The sequence below is a fragment of the Pollicipes pollicipes genome, unplaced genomic scaffold (genome assembly GCF_011947565.3).
Source record: "Pollicipes pollicipes isolate AB1234 unplaced genomic scaffold, Ppol_2.1 Scaffold_5802;HRSCAF=6872_pilon_pilon_pilon, whole genome shotgun sequence".
NCBI lineage: Eukaryota > Metazoa > Arthropoda > Thecostraca > Pollicipedomorpha > Pollicipedidae > Pollicipes > Pollicipes pollicipes.
In genome coordinates, this window is record NW_023596756.1 from 22,127 (window position 1) to 48,013 (window position 25,887).

A 25,887-nucleotide genomic window follows, 5' to 3' on the forward strand; every position below is an offset into this window, starting at 1 on the left:
CGCGTTTTCTCGCATTTGGGGAGTGGGCATTGCTCTCTGTGGGCAAGTGGACTGCGTGCGACTGTTCACTTGGTAGCAATAATTCATATTTCTTGATCACGAGGCATGGATTTATCAGATAAGCGCTCGCAAAAGTACCCGATGCATCACAAAAGTACTCAATTGTTGATGGTGCGAAATTCTTTTCCTACCGCCATCACCGCACTGAATGGGTTACGATATCGATGCGTCTTGGTCTTTCGCTACCTGCTGTTGCAATGTTCTTCGTGCATTTTCGTTTTGCTGTAGGTCCCTGCTACAATAGTATCACATCTGGTATTTGGCTAGCAAGACTAGCTCGACGTTGTGGGGCTAAATAGCGATTTTATTGGCTAAAATATGTCAAAAAATCCCTAGGCTGGACTAGGCTCTACGTACAAACTTAATGGTGAGACTGCTTAAAATAACACCTTTAGGCTATAAACGTTCCTGAGGTTCGTAGTGACTGATGATCACTGTAAGTAATGTTTTGATCTAAGACTGTGTGTGGGACTTTGTAAACCTCTGACTGAGCCCGCCTGTTGTTCCTCTTGCAGCCTGAAACGTTAAACCATTCAATTTGACATACATTTAACGTTAAAATTGTTTGCGGAGGCTGCGAGCCTGGACGACTTTTTGACATATTTTAGCGGCAGTGTCTTTACAGACTGAAACCATTTTCTAGATCCACGTCTTATTTTTCAAGAGCAATATTCTGCAGCAGCTGGATGCATCGCCTGGCGCCCCGGCTCCTCAAAGTGCACGGGCGATGGATGAGAGAAGTTCTCTGAAAAAGTGCACGGGCGATGGATACGAGAAGTTCTCTGAAAAAGTGCACGGGCGATGGACGCGAGAAGTTCCCTGAAAAAGGCAGTGACCGGCCGTAGTCTAGACATGAAATATCGTGTTAGGTGAGCGGCGGGTACCGGACGCCGGCCTCCATGACTCGGCTGCTGTTCGGACCGGCATCAGCTTTCACTGATTCCATAGATCGCGTCCACGCAGTCGAGTCTCCTTACGTCACTCTGCTGAGCAGTGCGCCATGATCGCTGCAGGCTCCCTAAGAGGCCGACCGAGGGCCGACGCGATATGTACCGTAGCACCGCAGAGAGGCCCCCGGGCTCCCCCTCCCCTGCCGACGCCGCCATCTGTCACCCATCGCCGTCCCCTACACCCTGCCCCTCCTCCGAGCCTCTTCACACGGCTGGTGAGAACCAAAACAGCCGCCGTCTCGCCGTGCTTATCTGAGCCTGGGCCAAGCGGATGCATGTCAGGCGCGGATGCAGGTCGGCAGAGTGGGAGGCGCTTGAGAACTCGTGCACCAACACGCCTGGCGCCAGGCAGCAGCTCACAGATACAAGATAACCAGCGTGACTGCAGGAATCTTGCCTCCACCTGGGGAAGCGGGGCGGGGTGGAGGACGGGGACGGGTTCAGCGGTCAGGGGTGTTCACGCTCCATCCAACAAGGTACAGACGACCGGTGCCTGATACGACACCCCGCAGGACTCGCCTCCTGCGTCTACGGAAGCTCCGCTCCCCTCCCAGCCGTCGACACCGTCCAGAGGGTGTCGCGGGACGGGGCCGCTCAGAGCCGCGCATCACGCTCAGAGGACTACAGTCCTCTGAGGACGGCAGTCCGAGGACTGCGTGTGACTGGGGACAGGACGGCGAGCGTGGCACGTGGTCTCAGGGTCAGGGCGTCAGGTGTGTCACGTGGTCTCAGGGTCAGGGCGTCAGGCGTGTCACGTGACCTGAGCACGGCACGTCGTGCGTGACACGTGACCTGTGGCTGCTGGCGTCACGACCAGGAAGTGAAGATGTGGCTGATGATGCTGGCGATGGCGGTGGTCGCCCTGGGCGCTCCCAGAGAGCAGATCTGCGGATATGACGTGAGTTCCCGTGACGCTTAGCTCAACGCGCGTCAAGCGGGGCGTGGGAACACTGGTGAACGCCGAAATGCCCCACAGGTCCGGGTTTTACGAAGTTGGTGCAACTACTTTTCGGCTGTGTAACACCGAGAATGATAGCGCAATTTCCAATGACCTAACAACTCTGTATGGCGGGGTGTAGACTCCGATTCAGTCCGGGCCTCAGCCACGCCCCCGACTTTGTGAAGACAGTGGGCCAAAGCCGGGGAGAAACCCGCTTGTTGGCGGATTTTTTTTTTGTAGGTTTCTCCATTTTCACTGCTTAGCTCCTCCAGCTAATTTTGCAAAATTTTGCAACTCCTGTGTGATGATTCTGCGACTGGCTCTAAGATCTAACATCAAAGGGATGTTCCACATTTGAAGATATTAAAGCAAGCATCAGATTTGATGAATCAAGCTCACTTATTACTACTGGTATTCCATTAAGCGAAAAAGACTGCTCTAGCCCACATAATTTCTCTATTTTCTGAGTAGCCTCCTCAATATGTCATCGTACCTTGTACAACATTGACTGAGAGCCTATTGACGGCCGATGCATCTGGAAACTGCGCCCACGAACGTCAGACATGAACGACTGGACAATTATATTTGTCATGGTCCTGATCGCCGCAGGGCTTATGAAATAGCAGGATTTTAATGACGTCATTATGGCGTCATGGATGCCTGGGTAACCTTGAAATTGTCTCCCCGAAATAGTCTATACATCTTCGCGGGCGTGTAGCTCAGAAACTAGAAAAGTTTAGGTCTTAAGAGGGGCAGGGCTGTAAACTGCACTGAATGACCTTTAAGACGACCATTTCAGTTCAAAATCCCATGCAAATGTGTAACGCTTCTTTTAAACGGTTTACAACGAACTATCAGCCTATGTCATTTCTCCAACGCACACCCGCTGGGCCTTTTTTTTGCGTGGTTAAGTTCGTGGTTCAGACAGACCTGCCACAAGGAACGTGCCCACGAGCACCGGCTTCTTCGATCCAAGCTCGTATAAATCGCGCAACTTAATGTAAGTCTCATTATGGGTGAGTCGTGCGTACGCACTCTTAAAATTTGTAAGCAAGACGCCATCGCGGAAGCTCCTTCTGTGTCCATTTCGGTCATGCATGCCCATTCTGTCTATATGCGATCGCGGAAGCTGCTTCTGTATCCACCCCGGTCATACACACCCACTCCGTCTGTACACCATCGTTGAAGCTCCTTTTGTGTCCATCCTAGTCATACATACCCACGCGCGTTCCATATCTGCGTACCGTGCGGAAACACGAAGTGGCCTTCGGTTATCGCTCTGTCATTTCTCAGAAATGTCCGACGGGTAAGCCGGACATGTTGAACGTGTACCCTCACTCTGTCATGTTTCAGAAATGTCCGACGGGTAAGCCGGACATGTTGAACGTACACCTGGTGCCACACACTCACGACGACGTGGGCTGGCTGAAGACCGTCGACCAGTACTTTTACGGAGGTGAAGGGCGATGAGGGACTGGGCTGGAGGCATACCGGCCACGGGTGTCTGTCGGCAGAGGTGGTGGGCTCGAAGGCGGTCTCGCAGTGTTTGTCGGCAGAGGTGGCGGGTCTAAGGTAGCGGACTTAGCCTCCCTCTCAAAGCGCGTTTTTCAACGAGTGTAGCACTCTTTATTTTGCAGAACAGCGGTTATAATCTTCATTTTTGTACCATCTATCAAATGGACGTTGTTTGTGTAGAATGCTAGTTATGCAGTTGCGCAGTGTCCCGGCAGCAAAAAAAAATTGGGCCTTTACCAAAATTGCCGCGGGGGGGGGCAGGATCCTCATGAAAGAATACAAAGCAAAACCCGTTGATGAGACGGTCCTGAGCCAAGAACTCGCTGAGTGTCACAATGATCAGATGTCTCTGATTAGACGGCTCGACGATATGTGCGTCTATATTTCGTGTCCACTGTGCGTGTGTATGTTGCGTCCATTATGTGCCTGTATGCTGCGTCCACTGTGTGCCACTGTCACTTCCACTGTGCCTCTATATTTCGTCTTTTTCTCATCTGCGCATTGTATCAGGTGTTCATCTGTGTCTTGTGTCGTTTTGTGCCTGTAATTCATGAGCATGCTTCTAGATGTGCGTGTGCTCGATAGACCATATGTTATGATTCACCTTAGTGTTTCGTCCAGCGCGACTTTGTTCTCCTTTTTCAGCCAAGAATGACATACAACGGGCCGGCGTCCAGTACATCTTGGACTCCGTCATTGACGAACTGGTCAAGGATTCTTCAAGACGGTGAGAGCAATCCTCCAAAGCCTCGTTGTGCACAAACATCATGACAATTTGTTCGCCTGATCGGAACAAGACACCTCATCAGTTTATTGGATCCAAAAAACGCCTCTCCGCCAGAAACCCACAAAATGTTAGATGAAGTTTGTATGCTGATGGGCAGCTGTCTAAAGAAAAAAAAAACTTTGCTGGAGGCCTCCCCTGACGTTCGCATGCTGATTCGCCAACCCAAAAACTTTCTACGTAATTTTTGGGGCAGCTGTCTAAAAAAGTTGCTGAAAGCCTCCCCCTGACGTCGTTGGGATGCCGATACGCCAACCCGAAAACTTTCTACGTAATTTTTGAGAGCTGAGTGTGTTTATTGACCCACGTCAATGGTGCTCAGTTTCATATACGTGGAGACGGCGTTCTTCTGGCGCTGGTACCTGCAGCAGGACGAGCAGACAATCGCCACTGTGGAGAACCTCGTCAACGAGGGACGGCTCGAGTTTATCGGCGGCGGCTGGAGCATGAACGACGAGGCCTGCGTCCACTACAACGCCGTCATCGACCAAATGTCGCTCGGCATGAGGTGAGAACATTTGTCGCTCGGGGTGAGGTGAGAACAGTTGCTGCTCTGGCTGGATTAAGAACGCAGGTCTCCCAATACGAGGTGATGCACATGCCGCTCGGCAGATGAGTTCTGAAGGTCGTGCTGTTCGAGGAGAGGTGATATCAAGGGCCCCTCGGGATTGGGCGATGACGCAAGCAGCTCGGAATGAGGAAATATCGCTACCAGGTGGCAGAAAGACAGCCTGGGCGTGCTTCAGAACACGATTATGACACGGATTCCGTAAGGAACTCCTGCTAGAGAACAACTCCTGACCTTTCAGAAATCAGTGCAACCACTTGAATAAGTCAAAGCCACTCAAACAGTGTCTAGTCAAACCAGTCACAACCAGTTAGTGTCCCGTTGTGACCTGTGCCTGGTCCTGGACACCACGTACCATTTCAGTCCTTGTGGTGTCGCTGCGACCTGACCTGGTTCCAGGACATTGTCTGACCACTTCGGTACCTGCGGCATCCCCCGGGTGGCGTGGCAGATCGATCCCTTCGGCCACACCAAGGAGCAGGTCAGTGGAAGCATGTGAGGGGGCCAAGAACAGAACGAGGCCGGCGCTGCTAACGCTGCACGACCCAATTTTGGCCAACTGCCTAGTCCATCAGAAACTCGTCAACGGAACAAGCAAGTGACAAAGCTGTTTTCGATGCACTGTGTGGCCAAACACCTTGCTTGATGACACACACTTCATGACATGTGTGCACTCCGCCACAGGCCAACCTGTTCGCCCAGATGGGCTTCGACGGCCTGTTCTTCGCCCGGATTGACTACGACGACCGAAAAAGGCGGATCAACGACACCGACATGGAGATGGTGTGGCAGGCGGACCACAACCAAGGTCAGCTCTCACGGTGCGGACCGTGCCCAAGGTCAGCCGGCCGGGTGTCGGTCGTGACCGAGGTCATCTGGAAGCGAGGTCATCGTCAATGGGGCTTTACGACACATTCAGCGGCGGAGGATGTATGGTATCGCCCGCTTCTCACCCTGGCAGGAAGAGTGAGCACCGCGGGGAATCGAACCCCGTACCTCTGGTTTCTCAGACGCACAATGTCATGTGGAATCGTGGTCAGAGCCATCGTGTGTGCAGGATATCCCGGTTGTGTCTGAGAACACCGTACCTCTGGTTTCTCAGACGCACAATGTCATGTGGAATCGTGGTCAGAGCCATCGTGTGTGTAGGATGTCCCGGTTGTTTCTGAGAACACCGTACCTCTGGTTTCTCAGACGCACAATGTCATGTGGAATCGTGGTCAGAGCCATCGTGTGTGTAGGATATCCCGGCTGTGTCTGAGAACCCCGTACCTCTGGTTTCTCAGACACACAATTTCATGTGCAATCGTGGTCAGAGCCATCGTGTGTGCAGGATATTCCGTTGTTTCTTAGGTTAAAGTGCCTTATGCAGTGGCGTCGGACACCTTAATGTACAGTGACATGAAGTCACTGAAGGATGATAAAAAGTGAGCGATGCATTGACATCAGTTGCTGTGATACCAAAAATTTTGATGGATGACAATGATTTGGTGATATTTGTAACATATTCCTCATCTCCAACATGAAAGCCATCCATTTTCATTTTGTTCCAATGACGTATGCTAGCAAGAATCGGTTATCCGTAGCGTATGTTCTATTTATTTTGCTCCGTGTCAGCTCATTGCTTGTTCGAGACACGTATTGGCTCTCTGCTTAAAATATGTTTTTTTCCGATTCAGCTATGGTATCAGTGACTAACTGATATGAAAGGACTAGGCGTGTTATTTCCACCGCAAAATTAAATCAATTGGTCATCAAAACCTATGAAATGCATTTAAGGTGGAAAATTGCACAATATTGTAAAAATAAATCAAAAGCCTGTAGAACAAATGTCATGCCCAAACCGATGGGGCAATATTTGACCAACCAAAGCGCCAGTGTCTGGTTTAAAAGTACGGATAAGCTCATTAAGTAAGACCAGTGGTGAATGACTCATGCATGAGCCGCGACTGTGGCGCCATGCGCTTAACAGGTAAGCATGACTGTAAATCCGATTGTCACGCCTCTTTATGGGTATGTGTCTGTCCATTCACATATGTCTGTCGCTTCTCTCCTGCACCTGTCTTTCTCTTTCCTCCCTTGTCACTTCGTCTTCATTTTTGTCATTTCTTGCATTGCTCACGTTATCGCAGCGTTGCAGCAGGGGTTGACCAGTGATGGTATTACCACAGTGTTTGGGCGCGAACAGGACCAGCGGTTAGCCAGACAACCACCGATCCGCCCGAAGCGAACAGGAGCAGCGGCCAGCTTAACAACCACCGATCCGCCCGAAGCGAACAGGGCCAGCGGCCAGCTTAACAACCACCGGTCTGCCCGAAGCGAACAGGGCCAGCGGTCAGCTTGACAACCACCGATCCGCCTGAAGCGAACAGGGCCAGCGGCCAGCTTAACAACCTCCGATCCGCCCGAAGCGAACAGGGCCAGCGGCCAGCTTAACAACCACCGATCCGCCCGAAGCGAACAGGGCCAGCGGCCAGCTTAACAACCACCGATCCGCCCGAAGCGAACAGGGCCAGCGGCCAGCTTAACAACCACCGATCCGTCCAAAGCGAACAGGGCCAGCGGCCAGCTTAACAACCACCGATCCGCCCGAAGCGAACAGGGCCAGCGGCCAGCTTAACAACCACCGATCCGCCCGAAGCAAACAGGGCCAGCGGCCATGCGCATTACTGGATCACGTTCCACGCCAGTCACGCGCTTACCGCGCTTCCATGGAAAAGGAGTGACACCGGTGGCGGAACAGAACGAAGCATTGGTAACAAATGCTGACCCAGGCATGCATCTCAACGCAAGACGAGACATCTCAAGGAACACAGTCTATCAGCATGCGGCTGGTGTGCGGACCCCTTGACCGAGCAGGACGTGAGCTGGCTGGACCCTTTCCCTGCCTGTACCTGACGCCACCGGCCAGTACCTCTCTCCGTGTGCCCAGTTCTTTGGTCTCCTTCAAGGGCGTCGCCTGGCGTCGCTGGGCCTCGCCCCGAGCCTGATTGAGGCTGTCTCTTCCAACCCGAAGGTGCCTGATTGGGGCTGTCTCTTCCAACCCGAAGGTGCCGAGGGAGACCTCTTCACTGGCGTCCTGTACCGCCACTATTCCCCGCCCCCTGGACACTGCTACGACGTGAACTGCAACGATCCGCCCATCATGGACGACTCGCGACTCCGGGATTACAATGTCGAGGACAAGGTATTTCGTGCAGGCTGAAGCGCATTCCCCGACGTTGGGTAGCAGCGACGTGGTCATCAGCGTGGGGTTCTCCGGGAAGGCTTCGGTTGCGTTTGCTTGGCTGAGACGATAGGATCATTTGCCTAAGGCAGCTTTAATAGATGTTTTAAAACAGGTCCGGCAGCGCAAATGTCTCGCCGAAAATTGACCATGATTTAAGGAAATGTTCCGCATTTGAAATTATGAATAGGTTCATTTATAGCTATTGGTATGCTTGAAATGGAAAAGACTGCTCCAGACAAAGCAATTATATATTTAGTAAATATGCTGCTCATTACGTCACTGCTTGATTGGATCGTGGAACGTATGCATGACATCGAGGTGTTTCCAAACTAGCCGTGCGAAATTACCACCCTAGCACTCACAGGTAATACTTCAATCTCCTGAGGGGTGGCCGTGGCGTTAATGGAGGTATTTGCTGAACCAAGTATGGTCATGTGGTCTTGTTTTGGCCACTTTTCGTGTTGGTCTGGCATATTTATCAGTGAATTTAAGATGTGCCTTGTGTTCATATGCCCAGTTATGGCACGCTATTTAAGTCATTCCATCACAAGTCTTATTTCCGTGATGACTAACGATCATATCCAACTTTTTATATTACGTAACGCAAAGCATGATTCGTGATGGAAATTTGCGCAGCTTGCTCAACATTGATGTAAAGCCAATTAACGACGACCACCAAAATGGGTCTGCCCATATACACTCATGCCTCATTCCTGGTGGATGCTCCACATTTGTATGGGGTTTTGTGTGCTCTACCTGCGAGTTTTAGAGTCGTTCGGCGTACCGCTAAGAAACTAGTAGCAGATAGAAATACGCGATGACGTCATGAACCCTATTTTCTACCTGTTCTAGACAAAATAGGGTGCGGACGATAATCTTGAGGAGAAGTGCATCGAAAAGCTAAATGCCCATATTTTCCAAAAGACTGATCAATAAACATTCAAAGCCGGCTAGGTACATATAGTGAACTAATTTGACCCTTGACCTTATTTTCTAAAGAAAAACATAGTCCCCTGGATTTTTCAAAGAGATAGGCAACTGAAAACCAATCAAATATCGTATGGGCTAACGAAACACATCGATGGGATGTCATCTAGTTAGGTTGTGAAATTAATATAAACATTGACGGATTGCGCACAGCGGCACAGCATGGACCGACCGGCCGGCGATGTGTGGCCGATCACGATTGGCTCACTCTGCTGAGAACTGTGACCTTGACCTTGAGACCATTCATTTAAATACCAAAACCAGTCATCAAAGTCTCAAAACTTCGACATTCTTCCGGAACTGTAGGACAGTGTCTAACTGACAAGTGCGTATTAATCGACCTTACGTACCTGTCGTCCCTCAAGAGTCGTGTAGATGATAAAGTGGTGCGCTCAGAGTGCTCACAGCGCATCGATAACCATGGCATGAAGTTAAACTGGAGCTTAACGTGAGAAGAAACGAACAAATGGTCTGAAGCTGCGTTATTTCTTTTTCTCGAATCTGGCCTGGAGCCGGAGCAAGGTCACCTTTTGTGCCGGCCCAGCACGCCTGGAACCGGACACATGAAATTCCATTCAGCACGCATCTAATTCGATGCCGGCTCCGAATAAACGAGGCCGAGCCCAGGAGAGGGTCAGTGAGTGAAGAGTCTCATTGTCGCGGGATCGCAGAAATGAAGACCTGCAGTTTTGCTGCCTTCAGCAAGTGCCTCCAGGGAATGCTGAATGAAAAAATCGGTTGAAATTGTGAAAGAAAAACTGAAAAAGACGTTTGCGCGCGTAATGATATTACGGTTAGTGCGGTGCCAGCCATTCGTCATCATCACTAGAAAAATTTGTTAACTTCCTAAGTCTTTGAAACTATGCCATTGTTGTGTCAAAATGGGGACATCTGTAGAGCCGTTGGACTTCAAGCACAAAACAACGAACACTAGCTCGCGCAAAATCACCGACAGTTTTCAAGACTACTCGTCTCTAAAGGTTCTGGCAGAAATTGGGGATAGATCGCCCGCGGCTTACTGGAAAAACTCAATCATCCGTGTCTATGCAAGCATGTGGACACACACCATCTCACTGCGAATAAAAGTGCATTTTGTCGTGTAGCCCACGTAGCTTAACCTTACCGTTCCATTTTCATCCGTGAGCGTACGTCGTAGGTATGTGACAGAGGATCAAATCCGCGGAACGTAGCAACGCTTAGCACATTGCGTCAAAAACGTCCGAACGCTGAAAGAAACGCACAGCTCCTGTCGTATCAAGGGTGACACGTATTGGTTGCAGTTACATCAATGATCATAGCTGCTCTGATCATATCTGATCACATCTGAAAGAAGACCCGTGACAGGTGAATGCAGCGCCAAACATTGATTTAAGGAATTAGTGATCTAAGCCTACGGTGCGGTACAAACAACGAAAGGCGTCAATCTGCTGGTTTTGTGTTTTTCGCATAACTTGGCGTGAATAAATGATCAGTGACAGAACTTGCTAAAAACGATGACTTTGGATTTGATGATACCTGGCTGCATACTGGCCGCTGTCATGAGATGTTAGTTTTATCTCCGTGCACGTCACCCGGGATGGATGACAGCTACTCGAGGTCGACAAAATGCATTTTTCATTTGCGCATTTTCCTGAGTTCCGGTTGGTTTAAAGGTCGCGGTCGCAGTGAACCGATCGCGCCCGGTCACCCGATATACCGGCCAGTAGCGGTCACAGATATACCGGCCGGTACCGGTCACCGATATAGCGGCCGGTACCGGTCACAGATATACCGGCCGGTACTGGTCACCGATATACCGGCCGGTCGGCTCATGACGAGCCACCGTGCGTGATTGGCCCATGGTCAACTTCGATTTGACACCAGAGGTTCAGGAAAACATTCCGTGACATCTTCAGGAGTGTTGTGGGTGACGCAATACCCAGCCCCACTCGGACAGACCGTGGCGCCGAAAGCTAGACCGTGGCGCCGAAGGCCCCGCTCGGACAGACAGATGTGTCGGCGGTCCCGCTCGGACAGACAGAGGTGCCGACGGCCCCGCTCGGACGGACCAAGGTGCCGACGGCCCCGCTCGGACAGACAGAGGTGCCGACGGTCCCGCTCGGACAGACCGAGGTGCCGACGGCCCCGCTCGGACGGACAGAGGTACCGACGGCCCCGCTCGGACAGACAGATGTGTCGACGGTCCCGCTCGGACAGACAGAGGTGCCGACGGCCCCGCTCGGACGGACAGAGGTGCCGACGGCCCCGCTCGGACAGACAGATGTGTCGACGGTCCCGCTCGGACAGACAGAGGTGCCGACGGCCCCGCTCGGACAGACAGAGGTCCCGACGGCCCCGCCCGGACAGACAGAGGTGCCGACGGCCCCGCTCGGACAGACAGATGTGTCGACGGTCCCGCTCGGACAGACAGAGGTGCCGACGGCCCCGCTCGGACGGACAGAGGTGCCGACGGCCCCGCTCGGACAGACAGATGTGTCGACGGTCCCGCTCGGACAGACAGAGGTGCCGACGGCCCCGCTCGGACAGACAGAGGTGCCGACGGCCCCGCTCGGACGGACAGAGGTGCCGACGGCCCCGCTCGGACAGAAAGAAGTGCCAACGGGCCCGCTCGGACAGACCGAGGTGCCAACGGTCCAGCTCGGTGCCGACGGCCTCGCTCGGACAGACAGAGGTGCCGACGGCCCCGCTCGGACAGACAGAGGTGCCGACGGCCCCGCTCGGACGGACAGAGGTGCCAACGGGCCCGCTCGGACAGACCGAGGTGCCGACGGCCCCGCTCGGACAGACAGAGGTGCCGACGCGCACCCAGAGGCAGGCCAGACCTGTCAACCCCGGCGTGATGCAGTGCAAGACGAGCAATGACCAGCGAAGTTGTTTTCTGTCCTGCCACCGGACAAATTTCCTCAGAAAACGGCCATTCAAGTCGTTCTTGCAAGGTACTAGGTTGGAGCAAATGTTGGCACATTCTCTGCAGCACAGCCGAGTGCAACGATGGGCGCAGCAGCCACTTTGTCTCAATCAAATTTCGAACTACGACCAAGTTTGGCTTGAAAGTCTGTAAATGACGTTTGAATGCGACGTATGCAGGAGATATTTACTAAACAGAGAAATTGTGTTGTCTAGAGCAGTTTTTTCATCTAAAACGCTACCAATAGTTATAAGGAGCCTATTTCATCATATTGGGTGCTTGCTTCAATACCTCCGAATGTGGAAAACTCCATTTAAACAGTGTTTTCGGTAAGCAAGGATCCCGCAGCGAACCATTGCGACATTGATTTTCTCGTTGTTGTATGCATTTTCCGAAAAGAGTGCTTTAATCTTTACAGTACGTCTTACGGTGCGGATGTGAGACAAGTGCTTGCAACTCTTTTTGCTTGAAATGGTTTAGGATATCGATACTATGCATCTGCAGGCAAACAACTTCATTGACTTCGCGAAGAACAAATCGAAGGCCTACCGAAGTAGTAATATTATGATGACTATGGGCGACGATTTCAACTACCAAGACGCCAATATGTGGTTCAAAAATATGGACAAGCTCATCAAGTAAGTAGGCGTGTGCATGCTTACCTGCAAAGGAATCATTCCGCCTTTAAACCAAAGCGTTTGACCAGAGCATTTCAGCACAGAAACAGCAACAAAGTAGTTTGTGAGGCATGCGGGAGCAAACTACATCTATGGATGATAAACGGTAATTCCGTGCATAATTTGCAACCGCCTCTTGTCATGCTCAGGCTGTGTCCGTAACATTCAATGCTTATAGCGTATGAAGGAAGATGGCGATAAAACATATCGCAGATACTGAACTCTCAGAAGCAGTCTTGGAAGGCAGGCCATGAAACCTCACCGGTGGGCTCCGTGTCTCCATTCAGCTCTGTCTGCCATTTTCTTTGCAGTTGTTTGTGCAGTTGTTTGACAAAGGCCAACTGTTCCTTAGTGTCGTTTGCGCTTTGGTGGACCCAAACCCCGAAAGCATTGTTTTGTGACGTGGTCCCTCCTACACATGTGAGTTGACTAATTGTCCTCCCCATCTCTCCGTTGCTTATCTGTTTCAACGCATTTTTTTATTCTTTCTCATAACATGGGAGCAATACGGTCCCAGTCAAATCTATATATTCATACAGGAGGCAATTACAAAAAGAGAAGACAAATAACACACTGTGCAGCATTTCACGAGGTCATCTAATAGATGCCCGTGTACTGACCACGAATGGGGATTTCGTCGCCTTTTTGCAAAAGCAAACGCGTACCTTCCTTTCGTGGGTTCGATGTCCCCTCACGTGAGTTGACTCGTCATGCAGGCTGCAGGTACAAAATAAAACATCTTTTCAGATGTACAGTTCTTATTTTTGGCTGTTAAGTGGCGTTTACCAGTGCACAAATCCATCTTACCTCCAAGTTTACTAAACCATTTTGACCAGGACTTCCTCTTACCCTCGCCCTCGTTACACCATGTCTTCTGCCCGTGTTGTGCTGTTCAGCGCCCCCTTCAGTCGTGTTTGTTTTATATCGATGTCCCCTCACGTGAGTTGACTCGTCATGCAGGCTGCAGGTACAAAATAAAACATCTTTTCAGATGTACAGTTCTTATTTTTCACTTGCTGATGGCCGAAACTCTGACTAAAACTAAGCAGCCTCCTTGCGAATGTGTAGCGAATTAATGTCAGCACTCAACCCTAACTCTAATAACGGCATGATCATTTCCTCTTCTGCGTCCTACAGTCGTCTCCGTTTATGATAATTGGCGAAGTGCATACCACATTGATTCATTAGCGTAAGGCCTTGCCCCGGTTTGTCCTGTCCGCGGCCTGGGCATTTCAACATGCCGTAAACGTTCATATATCGTTGGCATAGCTGCACATAAATCTTAACGACTAGTTCTGACACCCATCCTTTTGTAAGCAACGCCCTGGGGTTATTCAGGTACGTCAACGCGCGTCAAAGCGACGGTGAGACAGTGAACCTGATGTACTCCACGCCCTCCTGCTACCTGAAGGCTCTGCACGACAGTGGACTCGTCTGGCCCACCTTTCAGGTCAGATTACTGTCGTCCAATTCAAGCCGATCATCTCTGGCACGAGGTCAGGTCCGGTTTCTGACCCGGAGCCAGTTCAGTGAGCCTGTTGTCGTAGTAGCCATGACACTTAAACTTCAACTCTGCTGTCCGAAAGGTTTTCTGAAAGCATCGTAGACCGAAAAGCGAATACAAAAGAACAACGCATGAAGCGTTAATATGATACATTGAACCATAAGTCGTGATAATTTTATCGCGCGCTTCGATTTCTTCTTGCCAGGACGACTTCATGCCGTACGCCAGCGATCCGTGGGCCTACTGGAGTGGCTACTTCACCTCCCGGCCCGCGCAGAAGGGCTACATCCGCAAGTCCAACAACTTCCTCCAGGTACAGTGGTGGTGAAGTGTATGGATTCTCGAATAAATTAAGCATTTTCAGGCTTTTGACGATATACGAACAGAAACCAAAATCAGTTTTCAGTGGAAGCATTCAGTTGAAAATGGTGTAGACGCGTTTGTACGCTTGTGCTCAAGATAGGCCGCCATCATCCAATAGCTGGCCTGAAGACAAGCACACGGTTTTTGTGTTGTCCGGGATATGTCCACTGCCGTTTCGCCCATGGTCACGCTCATCAGCGCACCTTACTAAAGGACGTGTCAACTTCTTTGGTAAGGGGGAAAAGGGGCGCAGTCAGAGCCTTGGCAAGGGGGGGGGAGCAGAGGGTTGACAAGAGGCTCCCTGATAGTGAAAGGATGAACGCGGAGGGAATCGAACCCCGTACCTGTGGTTTCACAGACGCGCAGTGGCTAACGCTGGGGCGTACACCACCACGCTATCGGCGCCCGGCGTGCAGGCTCAAACCTTTTGATGATGTTTGTTTCACTAGTCGATTCTGCAGAATAATGAACGGTACCAGGGAAACATGGGATGGCCCTGTGCGCTTTGAGTTCATCTCGACACGCTGTTCTCAACACTAGTGGTAATTTTTTTCTTTCAGGTAAAGGCTCGGCGCTGAAGGGCCGTCCTGCTCATCCACAGTGCATTTTCTTGCCGTCATTCTGGTGACACGGGGAGGCATCCCCTGGCCGATCCGGAGGCCCTTAGAGGGATGCGTCACATCACCTTGGTCCGCTCCCTGACGCGGGGGACCTTCTGACCCGCGCAGTTGGCCCCATATCGACGCAGGAACCCTCACTGACGCAACAACATCCTTGCTCGTCGCATGTGGTTAAATAATTGGTGCATAGACACCAGTTACCAGATTAACGTGCCCATGCTGGATTAGGGCTGGAGAGCCCACCGTTGGATACTGGGGCCCTGACTGGCACAGGACTCTTCTATTACCTCAACGTGAACACCCGTCATAAGTCCTTGTATTTCCTTCAACTGTCAGAGCGTCCCCACCAACGCAAGAGAACCCCTGGCATTTGGGCTCACGTCCCGTCCCCGCTGAGCAAATCTTCCCTTGACGGATTCGAGGCTCCTTGTCGATACAGAGTGCCCTGTTAGGCACTGCGGACCACTGAACGATAACGAGCCCGAACAATATCAGTCACGGACGCGGCCTTTTTCCTGCTTGGGAAGTGGACACCCAGACACAAGTTCCCGACCAGCGTAAATCCCTGACCCCGGCTTCATAGCTGGTCGGGAAGCAGGTCCTCAGGCCCATACCGACGGCGAGCCGCCGGTGCGGTACCGTGGTACCTGACCGATGCGTAGGCTGGTATCAACTTACGGACTCCCCGATCGGTGCAGAATGCCCTCTGACCGTTATTTGAGGGTCTGTCTTCGCAGGTACGGGGCCCCTGAATAAGACTCAGACCGCCCGTTTATGCCCTTGGGCCCTCCAATCATGTCCTTGATCGTCGGACCTAGTGGGCCCTCTAGGTTCTTCAGGCCTCCTCGAACACTGGCTCTGGCCAACTTGGGGCACCTTGACAGCACAGGGTCCCTGTGGGTCCCAGCACAGGGCCGCCAACCGTGGGCCCCGAGCAATGCAAATCACTAACTCCGTATTTGTCCTGCTTGGGAAATGGGCCTTTACGACCGTGCCGCCACGGAACCGACTGTGCGCTACTGGTGGTGTCTGACCGAAATATAGGCCCTCATGGACTCAGTGGACCTCTAATCAGCGCACAGGACCTTCTGGCTGGCATTGGAGTGCCGGGCCCTGCAAGCTGGGGGCCATGAGTGGGACCTCCAGCTGGCCTTTTGGGCCCTTTGGGCCGTCTAATCGGGCCGTTAATTGAAAGGTTGCGAGGGGCCCTTCGGGCTCCCCGGAACCTGGGAGAGGGGGACACGTACCCCCCCCCCCCCTGTGCCCCCTCCCTGCGCAACTGCGCAGTAATGACGTCACACGGCCCCACAAAGCCCGCCCACTGGCGCCTCTGCCAGCCGGCCGCGCGCCACACCCACCACGAAGTTTTTGATGTCCATGTCGTAGAGACTCCTGGCGAGCAGTTCGCACGCCTCGCGCTGCGTCCAGCGGCCGGCGGCGTGCAGCGGCGTGTAGCCGTCGTAGTCCTGCGCGTTGATGTTCGCCCCGCACTTGAGTCGCAGGCTGCGGGGGGGAGGGGAGTGGGGCGGAGGGGCGGGTCACGTCGGGGACGGACAGCACCGCGGACCGACTGGACCAAGACCCAGCGCGCGTGGCGTCAACCGATCGTGCACCAGTGCGGTATCGTTCGGAGCTGGACTCGGACGGTTGGACGGAGTCTGTCTAATCGATGCGTCTGTGTCATCCGTGTGTGATCGTGCTCTAGATCGTGCTCCAGTTCGGAGCTGGACTCGGACGGTCGGACAGAGTCTATCTTATCAATACCACTGTGTCATCCGTGTGTGTTCGTGCTCCAGATCGTGCTCCAGTTCGGAGCTGGACTCGGATGGTCGGACGGAGTCTGTCTTATCAATACGTCTGTGTCATCCGTGTGTGTTCGTGCTCCAGATCGTGCTCCAGTGCGGTATCGCTCGGAGCTGGACTCGGACGGTCGGACGGAGTCTGTCTAATCAATACCACTGTGTCATCCTTGTGTGTTCGTGCTCCAGATCGTGCTCCAGTTCGGAGCTGGACTCGGACGGCCGGACGGAGTCTGTCTAATCAATGCGTCTGTGTCATCCGTGTGTGATCGTGCTCCAGATCGTGCTCCAGTGCGGTATCGCTCGGAGCTGGACTCGGACGGTCGGACGGAGTCTGTCTAATCAATACCACTGTGTCATCCGTGTGTGTTCGTGCTCCAGATCGTGCTCCAGTTCGGAGCTGGACTCGGACGGTCGGACGGAGTCTATCTAATCAATACCACTGTGTCATCCGTGTGTGTTCGTGCTCCAGATCGTGCTCCAGTTCGGAGCTGGACTCGGACGGTCGGACGGAGTCTATCTAATCAATTCCACTGTGTCATCCGTGTCTGTTGACTCAGGTCTGCAAGCAGCTTTCGGCGATGTTCCAAACGGAGGACACCACGGCGAAACCCAGCCGCGTAGACCTGCTGCGGAACGCCATGGGAATCAACCAGCACCACGACGCCGTTACAGGTGACGCTGCTGTTACCGATCCGGACAGGCTATCCTATACATGGCCAATGCCGGTGGCTATGCAAGCGTACGTTATTTGGTTGATTATATATATATATATATATATATATATATGTATATATATGCATATATATGTATATATGCAAAATACCTGTTAAATATATGAACATGGCCGTACGGAATAACTGTCATTATCCTGCATTGGGCTGCTGCAAACCTGAGTTTTCGGTTGGAGTTGATTTCACTCTCAATGAAGACGTTTACCGAGCACAAGATGCGCTAAGTCGGTACCGGAACGAATCTGGACACGATTGTAGCCCTTATTGTCGCCCTTCCATCACAAGATACGCCATGCGTGAACCGCCCCTCGTGGGGCGTCAATCGAACGCACAGACATCCGGTCACTGTTCTCACGGACAGCTCACTCTCCTCCCGCGGTACATACCATCACCTCCTTGCGGGATGGCTTCACACGGACTTCCGCGCGCTCCGTCCATTTACCAGGCGCCCGGTCCCCCCGCCCCGGCGGAGTTCCAAGAGGAGCGGAAGGTCTGTCGAACCGCGACCGGAGCGTGCTCGAGAGGCGGCCATCGCTTGATTACACTGGTAATTTTTGACGGCAATCAGCAGATCGCTGCGGCACAGCTTTAGCAGTCCCCCTGAACGCTCGAAAGGATCACTCAGTGACAAAGAAGAACAACTTGTTGTGGCGCATTTCTCCATCACAAGTCAAGGTGTGTTAATGTCCGTCCTGAGACCAAAGCTCGTGGAAGTGGTGACAGCGAAAATGCGGATCCATTCAGACTGACCACTGCTGGATTCAGCTGGGTCACGCTCTCTTGACATGTCACCATTGCGTGGTGGGGGTGGTGGCGGTCTCTGCCTATCATTCATCATCATTCCTTCACCGTCGCTTCTTCCCGAGGAAACTGGGTTTGAACTTCGCTGCATGACGGGGTAGAGGAGGGCTTAACTTTTTCATGGTCATAATGTTGATGAAGGCGGTCGTGATGATGTTGCAGGCACTGAGAAGCAACACGTCGCAGATGACTATGTCCAGCGATTGAGCGAGGCCACGGAGTCCTGCCAGGGGGTCGTCAACGACGCTCTGGTGTGAGTTACACCATTGCAATCGGACTCAGGAGAGTGCAGTTCTCAAGCATTCACACCATAGGTCATATCTATACACTTGGAAGGCAAAAACACCAGCGCCCATGCTTTGTTTTAGGAACTCTATTATGTCTTGCCCACTTCATGCTATACGCTGCTGACAGGGACTATGAAAGGATCATCTTGCAAATGACGTGCAGTTAACGTTTCCAGTGAATGACCCACGCAATATATTTTGGATGGCGAGCGAAAACCCCACTGTGCCATTGCATACCAGTTTTCAGACGTGTTTTTGTTTCTATTTACAGCCGCGCGGGGCTGCCTGTTTGTTTTATTTACAGCCGGGCGGGCCTGCCGCCGCAGACGTTCTGCAATCAGCTGAACACGTCCACGTGTCACGTAACCGAGCGGAGCAGCAAGTTCGTGGCGTACGTGTACAACCCGCTGTCACGGAGCGTCAGCCCCTGGGTTCGAATCCCGGTGGCCGGACAGTCTGCCATCGTGGTGAACGAGCAAGGTCCGTGAGTCTGAGGCCGACAGGTGCAAACCATTTGGCACCAATGGCGGGGTGTTTCTCACTCGAAGGTGATGCAATACTTTCATGGGTTGAATGCCATGTCTATACTTTCTCAGCTTTTGGATGCAAAATTTTCTATCAGCTTGTCACGTAGCATAAATTATTGCGCCATTTTATCTGGTTCGCCGCTACATGCACTTAAGACAAATTTACTTTCGGAACCATAGCTGACTGCACATGCCTGCCCTTGTCACATATACAATGAAAAATGGGTACATGTCATCACACAGATACCATATGAGCATCAGCTGCTACCAATGCGACCTCGCCGCATGCGGACATCTAGAGAATGGAGCTCAGGGCCTGATCACGGAGCCGCGTGTTTTGGCAGGCGCGACCATTGACAGCGAGCTCATCCCCATTCCGGCCGAGGTCCAGGACCTCCCTGGCCGGGATTCGACAGCCAACGTTGAACTTGTGTTCCAGGCCTCCACGCTACCGCCTCTCGGCTTCAAGTGAGTGTTGCGCGATCGGTTAGCTGTCCCCAGGCGTTTGTTCGAAATGCTGCAGATGACACGGGGTTGCTGATATTTACGTGCCGTTACCGGTCCATGGAAGACTTTGGATGCATCAGATTACAAATGATATGGCTCATTTGTTGACGAGGGCTTGACGATACGCGGTTAATCCTGATAAGTGTGTTATTTTGGTGCTGTCACATCTGGGCCATCTTGATAACAAAACATGAACTGCTGAACAATTAAAACCAACACTAGCCGTCCTTCCTTAGGGCTTACTACGTTCGGGTGTTTTCGTATGGGACCGCCTCTCAGCACGCCTCAGAGCGTCCCGGTCTGCAAACGCTCTCAAATGGTCACGTGACACTCGACCTTGACCCCAAGACCCTCCGGCTCGGTAGGATGCGCGCTGGAAATGCTGATGTCAAGGTATGCTGGCTTCTAGAGGGAATATTCCACATTTGAAGATACTGAAACAAGCATCAGATATCATAAAATAAGGTCACTCACAGCTACTGATGTACCTTTAAGTAGAAAAGAATGGTCTAGACCACACAATTTCTCTGTTTAGTTAATATGCTTCTCCTTACGTCATTGTTTGGTTACGTCACTGTACCTTGCATGACATTGCTTGACAGCCAATTAACGGCTGTTATATCTGGAAATCGTGCTCACGAACGCCAGATGTGAACGAGGAGACAATGATATTTTCTTGGCCTTGATCACCTCATAGATAATTGGGTGACAGGATTTCAATGTCATGATGACATAGACACCTGGGCGACCTTGAAATAATCTCACTGAAATCGTCTGCACATCTTCGGTGGCGTGTAGCCCAGAAACTAGAGGGGTTTAAGCCTTGAGAAGGGCAGGGTCGCGAACTGCACCAAGTGAACTTCAAGATGGCTATTTCAGTTCTACAAACGTAGAACACTCCCTTTAAGAGAAAGCAGGTGCATGCAAGCGTTTAGTGATAACAGCTGCATTTATGAAATGTGGTTTAGGATATATCGCGGACTTAATATCATGCCAATTACGGATGCTTGACGTCTTTTATCGGCACGACATTTTTCAACTTGATTTTAGGTCGAACATTGTCATGCCCACAAAATTTAAACGAATGCTAATTCCTTTGGAGAAAATGCATGACGTAATGTCTTCTTTGTCCACAGTTTGATCAGCCAGCTCGAAGTACGTCCCAATAATTTGAGATGGTGGTTGTCAGTCGCATTTACTTAGCAAGGTATTGATTTCATTGCGATCCATGCCAAGACGTTCTTTTTAAATCTTAGTTAAAATGACAGATTTTGTTTGATGTTATCCGCGTATACACACTTACGGTGGAGCGCTTTCAGTTTGTTCACTCAAGACAAAGCATTTCTTTGACGACAGGTGGATCAGAACTTCATGTGGTACGAGGGGTATGGCAGCCCCAACAGCACACCGTGGCAGCCGCAGCACAGACCCAGTGGGGCCTACGTCTTCCACCCGAAAGGAAGGGCTAAGCCAATGAAGGCAACGGTAAGCAAAGAGCTAAACGGGAATAACGAGCGAAATAAGCAACGTTGATTGGCAGTATGTAAAGCAGGCTACTCAGGTTAGAAGCGAGGAAGCATGCCGGGAAATCGGGACTCGTTCGGGCGATCTCAGCCGCGTCGTTGTTATATTGCGTGTCGTACGTTTATCAACTGCATTAGCTGAGACACATCGAAGTAATTATCAGCAACCTTGGTGTGAACGAAGTCGCTTTCAAGTCCATGGCAACGCCAAAGCGCGTATTACAACACTTGGCCGCCCCATCGAAGTTTGTAGTTGTCATTCCCGATTTTGAAATAAAGGGAACCAAATACGCAGTGCCCTCACCTCTAAAGTTAGCGTTGAACAGCTAGCACATCATCCGTTTGTTTGCAGTCAGTGGTGACACTGGACGGAGCTCTGGTGAAGGAATACCGACACACGTTCGACATGGACTGGGTCTCCCAGGTGACCCGGCTCTACAAGGACGAGCCCTTCGCTGAGGTCGAGTGGATGGTCGGGCCCATTCCCATCGAGTGAGTCGGCCGTGGGTGGCCAGCGGAGTGCCGTGCCGCCTGGGCACCGTACTGGCGCGCTGATGTTATCGTGCCTTTGTGCGTGCATTTACGTGCATTGCATATGCATCTACGTATTTTACGTGTACGTTCAAACGGCATGTGGAAGACTTCCCAGATTGAATTAGATTGCCCATGAGCTGCACGTCCCATCCATGAATAAGCCGTAGGTAATCAAACGTACAGCAGAGCGTAAAATATCACCTCGGCTTTTAGCAACGTCCATCACACATAGCACAGTGTTGTCCCCGTTTGTCATGACATTCCCGTCGCGCAGTGTCGTCCCCGTTTGTCATGACATTCTCGTCGCGCAGCTTCCACTCAGGAGCATGTTGAAGCGCACAGCCACTAGATTTTCTTCTCAAAACGTGTTGCTATTTGCTGATATTTCTATTCCTTTGTCAGGGACGGCGTCGCCAAGGAGGTGATCAGCCGCTTCAGCAGCGCCATCAACTCTACCGACACCTTCTACACAGACTCCAACGGACGCCAGATGATGAAGCGTAAGAGAAACCGGTGCTGTAGGCTGGTTACTAACAGTTATAACGCAATTTTAAGCATAGATCTCCAGTCTTGCCGGAGGCTCTGGGACGATGTGGTACAGCATGACAGACTTATTATTGGTTTGGTCCCACACGTGTCTCCCGGTTAAGGCTGTTAAGCTAGTTTTTACTTCTTAATGATTGAGTGAAACAGCTATAACATAATTATAGGTTATGGACAAACATGGGTTGGAAAGATTGACTGCATGTTGAGTCAGTTCACGTCGTTACCCACTCCGTCTCCCCTAGTGGGGCCCGTACAGCATCGTTTCTTCTTCATTGACCCAGGTCGTCGTGACCACCGTGATGCGTGGACCCTGAACGTCACGGAGCCGGTGGCCGGAAACTACTTCCCGGTTAACTCACGGATCTTCATCAAAGACGCCGACAGCCAGCTGACCGTACTTACCGATCGGTCACAAGGTGGCAGCAGTCTCGCCAGTGGCCAGCTGGAACTGATGGTATGTGTCGGAATCTCGACGATCCTTGGACTTGTAGCGCACCCTGTATGGCGCGATGTATGGTTTGTTTCGACTAGCGATATGTGAGCCGAGCGCCGGGCTCCTGGTATTGGAGTGAGATGATAGACGTCGGTCGGACCGATGTTGACGTTGTGATATTTCACTCTAACGTCCGTGGAACGAATACAATTTTATGATATTTCACTATACCCACAGGTCCTGACGGGGTATTTTGTAAAATAATTGATGAAATGTCTTCACTTTGCATGGGCTTTGAAACCAACTCTATTGGATTCCAATTGTATGTGCTATAGACGCTGATGGCGTTATCAACGTGGTGTGCAATAAAGATGGTGAACAATATAAGTGGTATTACTCTCATCTCTACCGCGAGCGGGAATGTACCGACCCTCGTCCATCTCCACATGTCATTCGGCATCGCCTTCCCCATCTTCACCACCATCGCCTGTTGCCTCAGCTGCACCGCCGCACGGTGCAGGACGACGCGTTCGGCGTGGGCGAGCCGCTGAACGAGACCGAGTTCGGCGTGGGTCTGGTGGTGCGCGGTCGTCACTGGGTGGTGGTCAGCGACCCGGCCGACGCCCCCAAGCTACATCGCGACCTCGCCGAACAGATGTTCATGGCGCCCCAGCTGAGCTTTGCTCCAGCGCCAATGATGACCATGATGCAGTGGCTCAGCAGTACCACTGTCAAACAGGTGCGACGGATGACCGGTCTTTCAACTTTGTTTTGTCATTTGCTAGTTGTCTGATCACTATCCCCACTGTTAAGAACCTCGTGACTTCCCCTACTCTCGTCATGTTTTCCAGATGCATGTTGAAAAGCATCTCGTGATTTCAGACCCCTTGCTGCTGAAAAGTGAAAGAGGCTCAAGCTCTTTAGAGGAATTTGCGCGTAGTCAGTGTGGTCGTTTCACTGGTCAGTGTGCGCAGGTGGGCCAATGTCCCCTGTGGTGTCCCAGTTCTGTGTGCCGCAGTTCACAGGCATGGCAGCCTGGTGTCTCCAGTTCAGTTCCAGCTCTGTGTGCTACAGTTCACAGGCATGCGGCCGCTGCCTGCCAACGTGCACCTGCTGACGCTGGAGATGTACAAGCCGAACCAGCTGCTGATCCGACTGGAGCATCAATTCCAGGCCGACGAGGATCCCGTGCTCAGCAAACCTGTCGACGTTAACCTCAAGGTCAGCTGGCTGTGTGCATGTCGTGATCCTTGTCATCATTTGTGACGTGCAAGGACAGGATAATTAGTTTGCATTAATGCACGTACGCACAAAGTGACCTGTTGATGGATGTATTGCTGGGAGTTGTGGCTGTTTTCATTACAACTACCAACGCATGCAACTGTGATGTCAGCATCCGCACACTTAAAGGGAATGTCCCACGTTTAAATATCTTGGAGCAGACATCGAGCAGACAGACAGAGCAGATGATGAAATAAGCTATTGGTACCGGTTTTAGTGGAAAAGGCTGCTCTAGACAACCAAATTGCTCTATTTACTTAGTATTCCCAATGCGTCATTGCTTGATTACGTATTAGACCGTTTGTATGACGTTGAGGTGCTGCCAGACTGGCTGTGCGAATTCGCCACCCAAGCACTCACTTGCAGTACTTGGATTTCCCGAAAGGTGGCCGTGGCGGTGCGGGAGGTATTTCCTGAACCAAATATGGCTATATGCTCGTGTTTTTGCCCTCTCTCGTAGGGTTCTTGCATGTTTATCTGTGAGTGTAAGGTGCTTACTTTTATTCGCAGACTTCGTTATGGGCTTTTCTTATGTCATTTGATTACAAGTACTGTTTCTGTTATACCTTATACCCACCTCCAGCTCCTTGTATAAGGTACCACAAAACTGTTCACCAAAGAAAATCACGCGATTCGTGGCTGAAACTTACGCAGCCTGCACAGCATTGGTTCGGAGCCAAATGACGGCCGTTATTATGGAAATCGTGTCCATGAACGCCAGTTATGAACGACTTGACGGAGATATTCTTGTTGACATTGAACGCCGAATGGCCACTGAAATGGCGGCATTTGAATGACGTTTGTATGGCGATATACATGCCGGAATGATCTTGAAATAGTTTCCACGAAGTAGACTGCGTATCTTCGCGGGTGTGTAGCTTAGAAAATAGAGGTTTTAGGTCTTAAGAGAGACAGGGCTCTGATCTGCACCAAATGGTCTTCAGGATGGCTATTTCGGTTTAAAACCCTAGGTGGTGTAAAACCCAAAACACTTGTCGAACACTCCCTTTAACTGCAGGCTGGCGCCATTGCAAAGTCCGAAAGGTGTGAATAAGAAAGCTGTCATGACCTTGAGGCTAATGCATTTAATTTACCGGGCACTTTCGCTCCCACTGCAGCAAGCCCACGTGTTCCGTTCAGATATATTATGGCCTGTGGCAGGATCTGTTCACCACTCTGAACGTGACGTCAGTGGAGGAGTTCGGCTTGTCGGCTGACAGGCCTCTGAAGGACATCAACCGCTTCCACTGGGATCACATGCGGTCCAACCGGCTGCCCACGAGCTTCCGAAGCCCTGCATCTTGGGCGTACCGCGGCAAAAACGGCGAAAACGACCTGCTCACGGTACGTTCAGAACGACTTGCTGACGTTGCGCGCAAACTGACCCGCCTAAAGTACGTCAAGAATGGCCTGCTGACGTTAGTGACTGGTGACCTCTTTTGGTGAGCCAATGGCGGATAATGGCTGGTCGGGCCGAAAGCCTCAGCTTGTTTTGCTCTCCAGACTCCTGATAAAGGCTCAACGTGTCACTTCAGATCATGCGTGGTAAACGATATGTCAAAAAATAAACACACTGAACACGTTTCATTTCAGATAAGCAGTCTTCTACATATTTTGTTTACGTGCATTTTTTATCTCTCCGGGCAAATGACATTCTTGACGCCATCGTTGTTGCAGGTGACGCTGAACCCAATGGAGATCCGCACGTTTGTGGCATCGTACCAGAGCCCGTGAACCCCGGTGAACCCCCTTGAGCCTGCGCTGATCCATTGAACCAGGCTTCTGAGTGACCTGAGAACAAGTCACCGCC

General features: G+C 51.5%; 1 protein-coding gene across 1 annotated transcript; it reads left to right on the forward strand.

Moving 5' to 3' along the window:
- Positions 1–1,594: 1,594 nt before the first annotated feature.
- LOC119104087 (lysosomal alpha-mannosidase-like) lies at positions 1,595–25,887 on the forward strand. Its single transcript, XM_037227763.1, has 23 exons — positions 1,595–1,908; positions 3,244–3,406; positions 4,111–4,192; positions 4,572–4,757; positions 5,217–5,298; positions 5,502–5,625; positions 7,868–8,004; positions 12,446–12,579; positions 13,957–14,068; positions 14,328–14,435; positions 17,465–17,579; positions 18,602–18,692; positions 19,031–19,206; positions 19,598–19,721; positions 19,997–20,153; positions 21,117–21,245; positions 21,636–21,775; positions 22,220–22,317; positions 22,645–22,817; positions 23,296–23,535; positions 23,871–24,017; positions 25,239–25,421; positions 25,755–25,887. Exons 1-23 carry the CDS (start codon positions 1,837–1,839, stop codon positions 25,809–25,811), a joined length of 3,030 nt encoding a protein of 1,009 aa, XP_037083658.1. The 5' UTR covers positions 1,595–1,836; the 3' UTR covers positions 25,812–25,887.

Excerpts from the sequence above, each read along its gene's own strand:
- LOC119104087 (XM_037227763.1), top strand. The coding sequence starts at position 1,837 with ATGTGGCTGATGATGCTGGCGATGGCGGTGGTCGCCCTGGGCGCTCCC. Across the intron at positions 12,580-13,956 it reads AATATGGACAAGCTCATCAA|GTACGTCAACGCGCGTCAAA; the intron begins GTAAGTAGGCGT and ends GGGGTTATTCAG. Across the intron at positions 21,246-21,635 it reads CTAAGCCAATGAAGGCAACG|TCAGTGGTGACACTGGACGG; the intron begins GTAAGCAAAGAG and ends GTTTGTTTGCAG.